General features: G+C 31.3%; 1 protein-coding gene across 1 annotated transcript in view; it reads left to right on the top strand.

Annotated features, from left to right (window-relative positions):
- Positions 1–387: 387 nt before the first annotated feature.
- LOC117177418 (homeobox protein araucan-like) overlaps positions 388–12,440 on the top strand; it is a 109,207-nt gene continuing 97,154 nt past the window's right edge. Inside the window, exon 1 of the mRNA XM_033368087.1 lies at positions 388–869. Within this exon, the coding sequence (XP_033223978.1) occupies positions 756–869 (114 nt within the window). The 5' untranslated portion in view covers positions 388–755. The remainder of the gene's footprint in view (positions 870–12,440) is intronic.

Raw genomic sequence — 12,440 nt, 5'->3', positions numbered from 1 at the left:
AAGTGAAATCGCAATAATTGTGCCGCGGTCACGGATCACAAATCCCGCGATACTCGATGCGATAGGTCGACGTTGTTTTAGTGGTACAGGAAACCTGCAGGTATTATACGCAAGCTCTCATCGTCCAGGCAGGGAAGGAGGCAGGTATTGGCGCCACCTCCTGCACGGTTAAGCGAGCGACTAGGGCAGACTTACGCCTTACCGCCTCTCAACCCCACTCTCCGACCTCTCTTTCATTCCTTCTCTCTCTCACTCTATCTCCCCCCGAATCCCTCCCTCTCTTCCTGGTGTCCCTCTCCCGCTGATGCTGCAACTCGGGCTCGAATAACCTAGCCTAACCCGCGGGCGAACTTCATTCCACGCCGACTGACCATCACCGACGGCCGTCCTCGTCGTCGCCGTCGTCGTCGTCGTCGTCGTGCCGACCCCAGCAAGAAAAAGAGAGAGAGGAAAAAATAGGGGGAGAGAGGGTAGAGTGGTACCGCGTGGGTCGCGGGGTCCGTTTTCGAAGACTAGATCGGTACCGGTATCGCGATCTCAGATCCAGTGTGCGTGACTGATTGTGTGTGACCTTTCCAGGAAAGGTATTTAAGAAAGTGTGGACTGTCGTTTTGGCACCGGAAGTGGTGAAGAGATTTGGACTTTGGACTTTGGAGTGACTTTTTGGGATAATTATCGCTGAGGGAGGATTTTGTGCTGCGGTGGGGTGGAAAACGCGAAAGAGTAGAAATTAGTGGAAGAAAGAAGGGAAGAGGATGGACATTTCTGAAGACTGCTGGGACCACGTGGGGTTGCTGCAAGAAGTGCCGGGAGCGGAACAACCACCACCACCTCCTGCTCCCGATTTCCTTATGCACCACCAGCATGAGGTGAGTGGTCCTAATTTTCATTCAGATTTTTTTATGCAAGGATATATTGGGGTTTTCTGAAGAACATCAATAGATATGACCACCTCTTAACATCTGGTATTGACTAAGGGAACAACTTATTAGGATTGGTTGATCAATATATCACTAACTTTGGAGAAAATAATTGGAAACTGTTTCTGAAGATTTATCCTTGTCATTAATGATAGTGAATGTAGGTTTTAATTTTAGGTGATGCTTTTATGTTTATTTGTTTATATTGCCAGGTTTTATGATTTCCTTGAGGTGCGAATGAACATTATTGAAGGATTTAACATTCTCTTCAAAGTGTTGTGTAGCATTGATAGTATGCTTTCTTTGTCGATGGATGATTCATATTTATTTACGTGTTTTTGCAAATAAATTAACCTTGATGATGAGGACTTCGAGTATGACTTACCTCGTCTAGAAATTTATCATTTTGACGAAAGATGCGTTCCCTATTATTGATGATAGTGAATGAGTTTTTTGATGATGGATGATGCATGTTTCTCGGTTTATTCTACCATTAGTTGGTATATATGATAAGAGGTTGGATAATAATTTATTAAACAGTTGACGGTAGCAGGTGCAAAAGTAAATCTTCAGTACCTATGGTTTATCGTGTTCATTTTATATCCAAAATTAATTTAAAATTACTTCTTGCAATTATGACAATTGATTGCATTTTTGTGTTTGGATTATCATTTGAGGGAACGATAATTACTCTTAAAAGTATTTGCTACAAATAGTGGTTTTTATTTCTAATATATCCGGGATTATATTTTATTAGAGATCTTTATCAAGAGCTTAACACGCATGTTTAACAATGTTGAAAGACGACATATTGTGATTAGCAGACTAGCAAAAATAAATAATTAAGCTTAAAAGCGGATTGTAGTCAGAGTCATAAATTATGCAGGTTGTCTGCAATTATTGCATGTTATTTTTTCATATATATCTTTATTTTATTAAGCATGACGTATTATTATTTAGTAGCCTATAAAGGTATCGTTTTACTCTATACTTTACGACGCGCGATTTGTGATTTAAAAGCAATGACAATCATTATACGTAATTGCAGTCAATTTGCGATAAGCATTTCAGAACAAGATGTATCTTCAAATGGACATAATATTGTCTTTAGTTAAAGATATCAGTTCCTGAAATTATTTTAATACTTCACCACACAAAATAAATTGAATTGAAGATATAACGCCTGCTACCGAATTTTCGTAACATTTTTGCAAATCATAATTAGATGCGTTTCTATACACATTTTACAAAAATAATTCCCAATACTATTTTCTTAAAAATCAGCGAGCTCGACATGGTTTTCTCTGCTCGAATAGGTTAATTATTAAATTATCTAACTTTCGCGATTAGTGTCAATTATTTTTAATGTGCCTGGACACGCGCGTATACTTCAAAATACAAGATAATGTTCGATCCATCCCACAGAATATATGTATATTTCAGAGTATAGAATGAATGTCTCTATTTACATAAAATTCGAAACTACATGTTTTCCTAAACTATCCGGGTCGCTTCTAAAGTTAACCGTGAATAAATTTTACTCAAATGCGTTCACACCTTACTATTAAAGCATAAAAATCCTTTTTTATCCTCTCACCAAAAATATTTCACATTCTTGCATTTTTCTGAGCTTCAAAAATATTTTTATACATTCTTTTTAAATATTTATATCCTTGTTAATTAATGTTATTTCTCTCTGCTAATGCGTAAAATACTAAAGGCGAAAATGATGCAGCTGCCTTAGCTCCCAATTGGAAGAATCGAATCGTAATAACCGGATTGTTTGTTTGGTCAAATCGACAAACCGGCAATAATCTTAATCATAGCGATCAGCTTTGGGGAGGGTTGCGTGTAAAAATATAGTTGTCATTATGTGTTCTTATAGATTAGTGGTAAAATTGTGGCGAGGGGGAGAATAATCTCGCCCTGTTTCAATTTGGGCTGCACTGGGTGCTTATAACGAGGTCCCGGGCCCACTTCTGAGGGGCCCATCTGAGGCATTAGGTACATCTTGGGGTTACGCTGCCCTGTAATCATCATCCGGAAATTATAGGCATTTAGGATAGGCATGAATGAGCGGATAGGAAAGTTTATGGCAAAGAGGATATATCGGTGGCATCGGGCGCGTTAGGGGCGCGTGCAGCTTTTTTTGACCTGGCGTTTGCCCACCTTACTTCCTTTCATTTTTTAATCTTTATACGTCTTTCGCTCTTCTTATTATCTCTATATGATCGTTCGTCTTCTTCTTTCGCGAAAAGTCCTGCACCTGCCTTTTTCATCTGGCCTTATTCACCTCGGATACATGCTTCCTTTGGCGCATAAACTAATATTCCTTATCTCAAATGAATTATGAGATTACGTGATTGTAATTTATAAGGCTGGTTGTGAATGTAAATTCTGATTTACATGTTCCATTTTAGCTTGATTATTTTTTATATGATTAATCATCCAATCTTAAGGATGTTCTAGCTGGACAGTCGAGTTCAAAATTACTTGATCTTTAACTTTAATTAAAGCATTTACAAGAAAGACCCATTGATTTTTTTAATAAATTTCAGAAGAGAAACATAAGCATGAATAGTGAACTTACACTTGTAGAAACTAGAAAGTAGTACTCATTCTTTTTTAATTATGAAAAATTGAAAAACTTAAGTACAAATAATGACATTTTTACTGAAAAGCACAGAATCTAGCTAAATTTAATTGTGAATTTTAAAAGAATTTATCAGAGTTTTATTAATTCTATATTGACCAGAAATTCTATAAGAAGATATTACAAAAGGAAAATGGGAAAATTTAAAATGAACGATGATAGTTTTCATTTGTGAAAATTGTGGCATTGATGAATAGGAATCTATAAAATTAAATTACACTTTTCCACATTTTCTCTTATCTTCGATCTTATTTATAATATGGATTAAAAATGAATACTTGATAATTGTATATCTTTTTTTTTTACCATCCTCCTGTCCACATAAAATGAGATATCTCGTTGAAAATTTGAGTAATGTTAAATTAAAATCATTAAGGTAGGTGTATCAATGGCTAAATGTTTATAAATACAACAACAAAAATATGTTATTGTTTTCTGATTGTAAATATTTAGCAGTGGATGAACCTTACTTAGGTGCCTTTTATTAGATGGCCCAAATTTAAAAATCGATATCTCATTTCGTCTGTACAGGAGGATGGTAAACAAATATTGTAAGTAAAATTTATTTTAAGGTTACTATTAAATGTTGTAAAAGCAATGTCCAATTTTATAAATATAAACTCTAATTTTCTATAAACAATATCTGCCGAAATATTGAAAACCTTCCAAAACCTGTTTTGCAAAAAATTGTGTTGGGTTGATTGTTAAGAATAACTTTTTTTTTAGTTCACGCCCTTCTGTTTTCTTTCATTCGGCGCGTAAGTAATACCCTATAATTTCATGATGAGAAGAAGTTTCTGAAGGGTCGCTTCATGCAAATAAAAAAGTAAAAGAACCTTTTTAGTTTTCTAATTTGCTTATTGTTAATTACTAAATTATTAATTAAATAAATTAAGACATTTTTTACGATTTTCTCAGTATATCACCGACAGAGAGTAAAATGATATATTAATTAAGTTTGAAAGTTTCCAATAATAAAGCAGAGAATTTTAAAATTTTTCAAAATTATTAAACTGTAAAAGCGATTTTTTTCATGAATATCACGTTTCAGTAAAAAATCCATGTTTTTAATTAACATTTTTTAATCCTTAATACTTTTGAAAACGCGGGATATTTTTGGAAATGTGCAAAAAAATATTTAGATAAAAGTTACACAAATTCTTGGTTCTGACAGGCTATTCAGCACCCGATTAGGGCCTGAAAAACTGACTAGATGGTGAGGAAAACATTAATTCTTTTTCAGTTCATTTTTCGTTTTTGATACTGCTAAAATACTAAAATAATAGGATAATACTAAAATATTTATATGAGACACTTAGAAAATTTATAGGTGTATATTGGAGTTGGCCAGGACTCGTTTAGAGCCCCGAAAGACTGATTAGATGACGAGGAAAATAATTCATTTTTTAATGCACATTTTTTTATTTTTGGTACTCTTAAACATTCCTGGTGTTTATGAAAATATGCAATAAAATATTTGGGCATGATGCTTAAACTTTGTTTATCATGGCGGGTTAGTCAGCACTCGATTAGTGCCCTTAAAGAACGTCTAGATTAGACAGTCCAGGCCATGTCCGAAGTAGACGCCAGTCTGCCTCGATTGTATTCAACACGGGATAGTTAATAATAATATTTTTCATCTTTTAATTTTTTATAATTACAAATTTAAATTATAGCTTTCAATGTGCAATTTAAAGACAGTTTAATTTTTAAGGCCTTGAAACTAAAGTTTTTTCACTTCAAACGCTTAAATAAAAAATTTTGGCTTTTAATTTCTATTTTTTAGAGGTTTTCAGTTTTTAATTTCATGATTGTAGTTCTAAATTTTAATATTGAAAGTTTTAGTAAAATTTTAATATTAAATCTTGAAAAATTAAAAATAAATACCCAAAATGGTTTCGTTTCAATGTAAGTCAGATTTAAATTTAATAATAAAGTTATATTCAAATATTTTAAATTGTTATTAATTTTGTTTGCGATTAAGCAATTTTGAATTAAGTTTCTCCAGAAAATTGATTTATTTTTTAATTGGAAATGTTCAAAAACTTTGCACATTTCAAATAGGAAGTGTTGAAATTTTGTCATTTAAAAAATTCTATAATTAGAATACCTTGTTTTGAATTCTTTTTTTCAATTTTTAATTCTTAGTGTAATATTTTTAAATTGTTCAATTTTTCGTTTAGGCTGTTAAAAAATGAAATTAATAAAACAAATTTAATATTTTATTGTAAGGTTTCAAGAATTATGAATAATTCTAAATAAAGTTTTAAAAAATAAACAATTTGAAATTGAAAAGTAAAATATTTGATTGTTTACAAATTACAATAGATCAAAATATAACTATCGGAAATTGATACTCGTTAAATTTTCAACATTGTATTATAATTTTAGTCTTATGAAATTTCTTTTTGGACGCGGTCTCAATTCTTCGAAATTAAATTTGTTTTGTTTTATATGACGTTCGGATTCATTTAATTGTTAGCGTTTTACGGTAGCAATTCGTTCATTTTTAGCTTCCCATTAAAAAATTACTCAATTTCGAAAGTTTTTAAAAAATAATTAAATTTTTAAGAATTATAATAACATTTTTCTCCAATTTGGATAATGCAAAAGACTGTGAATTTATTTTGCTTATTTAAGAAATATTTTTCCAATAAATTTTAATGTTTCATTAAATTTTGTTCTGTAATAAAGATAAAAAATTAAAAAATGTCAGAATATTCAACTTAGAAACGTTGAATTTTGTCGTGTACAATAAAAAAATATTAAATTTTAATGGCTTCAACTTGAAAATTATTTTACTTTATAAGTTTACAAATGTTAAATTATTAAATTTTGAATTCTCTTAATTAGAAATAATACAATTTACATTCTTTCGAATTTTAAATGATTTTATTTTAAAAATTTCAATACGTAATTTTTTATTTTCTTACGTTCTGAAATTTCCCTATTTTTGAAATATTAAACTGAAATCATTTAATTGATAATATTCTTAAATTGAAAATAAAACTGTTCAATTTGGAAGGCTTTGAATAAGAAGTGCTACTATTTCTAATCTTATCTAATATGTATTTTTAAATTTTATGTTTTTAATGACAAATTATTTATCTTTGTTTCACCTAGTTTCCAAATATCTAAGATTTAAATAAAAGTTATTTAATAATATATTAAAAATTTGTCTTTTTCTTTATTTGATGAAATAAAAAGTCAGTAAAAATATAAAATATGATATTACGAGTGATCCGGTTTCCCCAACGTGTCCCGGTTAGCCCCTTTTTACGATATTTAAACAACTTTTTTGATTAAATTGAAGCGGATTGAGCATAACGAAAATATATTCTTTTTGCGGAGAAACTGAATGTATAAATCGTCTGATTTTTCCCATTTTACTCCATTTCAAGTGGGGCAGTGGTCAGAATCTCACTATAGAACAAGTGAACTAGCAAATTCTAGTCAGCATCCTTCAAGTCATTATGAAGACTTTATTTTCTTTTTGCCTAGAAAAACTATGTGCGTCTAGTTAGGCCCTAATCTTGTCTTTTATAAGGCATTATTAGTGTCCTTATAAGGATAAAAGAACCGAAAAGTTTTTGTCTAGGAACTGGTCGGGCCTTAGTCATCATAACGAAGATAAAAAATCTGAAGAAGACACTGTATTATATATAATGCAGTGCCATAAAGCATTTTGTCGTTAACAAGTCATTTTGCATATATATTTATATAACAAGTGAATGTCGACCGTATCGAAAAATAGAGAGGTTTTAGACTGGCGGTGGATAGAAATTCCTGTTAGGACCTGATTAGGAGTTCCAGATAGAGTCCAGATAAAAGAGAGTTACAGAAGTAGTCTGGCCCTTGTCTAGTCTTCTCGGTCAGTGATGGATCAGAAATGCTGAACACTAATCGGGGCCCTTTCAAATCCAGATCGCAATTTCTACATGGGGAAAAGAAAGAAGATAATTTTTGACTCTTTTACCATAACCGTTGAGCGTGACATGAAATAAAAGGCAGAAGCGATCCGAAGAGACAAAGCACAGATGCGTTGCTTGAAATCGAATCACCTGCCCTCGAATAAGTCGAAAGCGAATAAGCGATCGATATCAAGCGCACTTAACATTTTCGCGATTCTCGTCGGCTGCTTATAAGCAGGGCCACGTACATTTGTGAGACCTTCGACTAAGTTTTGTGGCGGGTCGCATAAAAAATACCCGCATCCCTCGTCCAATGGCGTCTCGACAAACTGTCCGATTGATATATCGGTGGCGGGCAGGAAACCCGACGCGACGCTCATTCGCACGTGAACGAATCCGGCCTGACCACTTTGCGAATCTCCGCAAAATGTCACGATTTTTATCGCGGAAATCCTCCTTGTTTCTGGCTTGGACCATCCACTGACGTCAAAGTCACTAAAACCGAAACCGAATGGTCGATAAAAATTTTACACCACTTAGACTTTATTGAATAATCCCGAGGGACTTTGTCACCGCGTCCGTGCCGTGAGACTCTTTCTCTCAAGAATTTATATGATCCGTTTAAGCAGAATTTCAAACTAATTTATAGCTGGGCATTCAGCCATCAGAGCCGTTTTCAATTAAACAGGTTAATAGTTAAAATTTTAGAGACAAAACGAACCTTCAAGAAAATATTTAAATTTTCAACCAAAGAGATGAATTTTTAACAAAGTCATCAATCAGGATTTGAAATAGTTTAATTTTCATTTAAAAAAAATTTCAAACAAAAAAAGAAGAGTTTTTCGAGACATAAACAATAGTTAAATTTTCAACCCAAGACATAAATTTTCACCTGAAACGATGGTCAATTTTCAACAGAATACATTTATTTTTAACCAAGAACACAAATGAAAAAATACGTAGAATGGTTTTCTACTGAAAAAGACGAATTAAAAAAATACATGAATTTTCAGGCAAATAATTGAATTTCCAACTATAAAGATATGATTTTAGACAAGTTTAATTTTTTGTTCAAAAAAATATTGCTTTTTTATACACAAGACATCTATTTTCAACGAAGTAGCTGAATTTTAACTAAGAAAGTGAATATTTCAGGCTAGCAGTTGAATTTCCAACTAGAAAGGGTAAATTTTCTATCAAATAAATAAATCTCCAACTGAAATGGTACATTTCGAAAAAAATGGAATATTTAACAAAGTTTTTTAAATTTTAACCAAGCTGTTAAATTTTTAGCAACAAAAAATTAATTTTTAACCAACATCATTTTCCTCACTGAAAAACGGGTTTTCAAAAAAAAACATAAGTTTGAAAGAAAGTAGCTGAATTTCCAGCTAAATAGTTAAATTTTTTTAAAATAGTTCTTTTTGGAAGTTTAAAAAAAATGAATTTTCAAGCAGTAATATTATTTTTCTACAAAAAAACGTTTTTTCAACAAAAGACTTCATTTTTAACTGAAAAAGATAAATTTTCAGTCAAATGGTTGAATTATTAAGTTTTTATCAACAAAATGCATGAATTTTAAACCAAATAGTTACATTTTTAACTAAAAGAGGTGAATATTTTTAAATTTTGTACCAAAAAACAACATTCAAACCAGAAAGGTGAATCTCTTAGCAAACGGAATAATTTCCTACAAAAAATGACGAATTGTTTACAAAATACATGAAGTTCCTACCAAATAGTTGAATTTTCAAAACATTAAAATAGTTCAGTTTAAAAAAAGTGAATTATCAAGCAAGAATCTTAATTTTCGACTAAAAAATGAACATTGAACAAAATAAATAATTTTTAAACTGAGAAATACAAATTTTCATTAAACACAAAAAAGCACATTCTTTAATAAAAAAATATAATAAATTTATAATGAAGGTACCGAATTAAAAAAAAAATAGTTAAATTTGTAATGAGAATATGCTCCACGAAAATGAAGAATCATCAATCAGTAAAATTAGTTTTCTGTAAAGTAATTCAACATTTAACGATTTAGACGAATTATTAATAAAAAAGACAAAGTTTCAATTAAATATAGAATAATTAAATTTGCAGTTGAAAAAATTAATTTTCAGCCAAAAAAGTTAATATTCCGCTATTTGAATTCTAAAGTTGAATTTTAAACCCAAAAAGGCAAATTTTTGAATTATCAACCAAAAATATCAATTCCCCGTGCAGAAATCGCTCGATTTCAAACGTAATACCGATCTGGCCCCGATCGGATTTCCCGATCTGGCCCAAATCGGTAGAACTGTGTGGCCCATACCTGGGCCTGACCGGGCCAGACCGAATTCCTACTGAAACGCCATCTCCATGCGCTCGAAGAACTAGTGCTGCTTGTTTTTTTCTGGTAGTGCAGTGAAATTTGTATGCATAATACTCGTTTAAAATATTCTAGCAATGTTTATAAATGCATAAGGCGAGTAAGCCACGTGTTCAGAGGCACCAAACACCAGTCAGTAGACCTCGAAACCTGTGCGAGGAAGATGAGAGTAAGTAATTACACTCTGGGGGCTCATTGAAACCTAACCTCAAATAAATTAATAATTAATTAAATTGTTTGGCATAAAATTAGTATATTTACCATCAAATGAATCAAATATTATTATATGGTGAAATTTATTAAGTTCTTTTGTTTTCAATTATCATTAAAGAGCTCAAGGTTTTTCGATTTAATGTAGAGTTAGAATCATCAAATCTATTGACAAGAAATGAATTGCAGTATGCACAAAATTGTAATGTTTTTAAATTATAGAGTAAAATATGTGATACAATCGATTATGTTATTGATACTTTGATTCTGTATTAATAATAAATTTAATACAGAAATACATTAAGAACAAATTTTTATAACATTCCAGCAAGAATTAGTTACTCAACTGCGCATGCGTCGCATTCGGCATCTAATTGCTTTCGCGCGAAGTTTAAAATGATAAACGAAGTTTTTTTCTTTTTTATTATAAACAATGCAATTTCAACTTATAAAAATGTCCATTAGGTCGAAATGAATTAATAATAATGAAAATTAATTAAATGCATATTCTGCAAATAATATTTAAAACCACCAGAAATATTTAAATCAAAATTTTCATTTTTGTTTAAAAGTTGTTTGGTCTATATTTCTTCTTAACCGATTTGAATAAATTAAACGATCTAATAAATGATGGCGCAATTTTTTGGAAAAAAAATTATCTACAACCACTTTCTTGAATTTTTTAAGAAGTAATGCAATTGACAGAAAATTGAATTTATTTGCAGTAAAATGTTAATATATCGTAAATCATAGCTTATTTCCCGATGATTTTCTTTGAGAGCATTCGAAAATGTCAAGTTGTAGGGAATCTTTTTGCGAAAAAACTTTCTAATTTGTTAAAAAGTTTCATAGGCAACATTTTTTCAAGAAATTAAAATTGTTGCTTAAAATATTTCTGGTTATCATCCATTTTTTTCATACAAAACACACCCTTTCCTCGAAATTGATACCATCCACAATAATTTTACGATTTTCGAAAGCATAATTCAATTTTGTATTCTGAAACCTTTTCTTTTCGTGCCTGTAGTACGTTAATTTTAAAATTAACACGATAAAAAATTACACGATAGTTTCGTGTATACTTATATTAAAACTCCATTTGTGAAATTCATGAATGGATTATAATGAGACTCATCGTGTACCGATCGGGCACCGATCGGGTTTCCCAATCGGGTCTCCCGATCTGGCCCCGATCTGGGCGTGTGTTTCATGCGCGACCTGGCCCCGACCAGGATTCCCGATCGGGACCCGACCTGGACCGAGATTTCTGCATGGGTCTCAACGAAAAAGGTTCATTTTCTACCGAAAAAGACGAATTTTCAACAAAATACAAAATAGATTAACAAAATTGATGAAAACTCTGTAGAATAACTATATGAATTATTTATAATTAGGTATATTGGGTAAATTTTGTGGATTTAAAATGGATTACAAGTGGATAACTCCGGAGAACAAGAGGATTTTTCGGCTCAAAAGTAAATCACACTGGAATACTTAGATTACATTTAATTAATTGAATTACTGCTAGAGTACAATTGGATTACTTGGGTTACCTCAATTACTCTGAATTTTTTGTATAGTAAGTGTATTACTTCCGATTAGAACTTGATTGTTCCAAATTATAAAAACAAATTATAAATTATAAATTAAAATTATAATTACATTATTCATTACATTACAATTACATTATTAATTACATTACGATTACATTATTAATTATAAATACTGCATCTAGCAAAATATTTGGCTTAAACAAACAAAATATTTATTTGGATGAACTCAATATTATGTTGTCATCACATAACCATATTCCATGGTTAAACCAACAAAACTTTTCTTGATTTAATCAAATCGCATTTTAATAGCTGCTACTATATTTAGTAAAAAATTAATAGTATTTTAAATGATAGGGTGTGCATGATTAATAATAAAAAAATTGAGTCTATCCATTTTTCGCTGAAACCATATGACTGATTAATTGCTTTTCGATGGCCAAATGATAAACGAAGCAATGATAAAACGCTTCGTGTTTACACCTACACACCGTTTATAGTCATATACTTTCTGCACATAAATTTGCGAGCTTTATACACACACAAACTCATTCATTATTTTGCATGCACATTTGTAGACTTGATATCTTGACCAAATGACCACGCAAGGCAGCTGATAGATTGGATTGATCATTGGTCTCAGGCTTCTATAAGTACCATGCCTTCTCCTTAATTAGTGACAATAACTGATACGTCATTTACTCCAGTTTTTCGAGAGTGTAATAATGTGTAGTGCAAATGGCCTTTTCATGTTTACGAATTTATCCTCCATACTGATTGTTCAATGTGAAACGCGCTTGTCATATTAAAAAATTATCA

This window comes from Belonocnema kinseyi, chromosome 7, assembly GCF_010883055.1.
Source record: "Belonocnema kinseyi isolate 2016_QV_RU_SX_M_011 chromosome 7, B_treatae_v1, whole genome shotgun sequence".
Taxonomy (NCBI): domain Eukaryota; kingdom Metazoa; phylum Arthropoda; class Insecta; order Hymenoptera; family Cynipidae; genus Belonocnema; species Belonocnema kinseyi.
The sequence above is the reverse complement of the archived record's forward strand: the minus strand, read 5'-3'. Positions and strand labels throughout refer to the sequence as shown.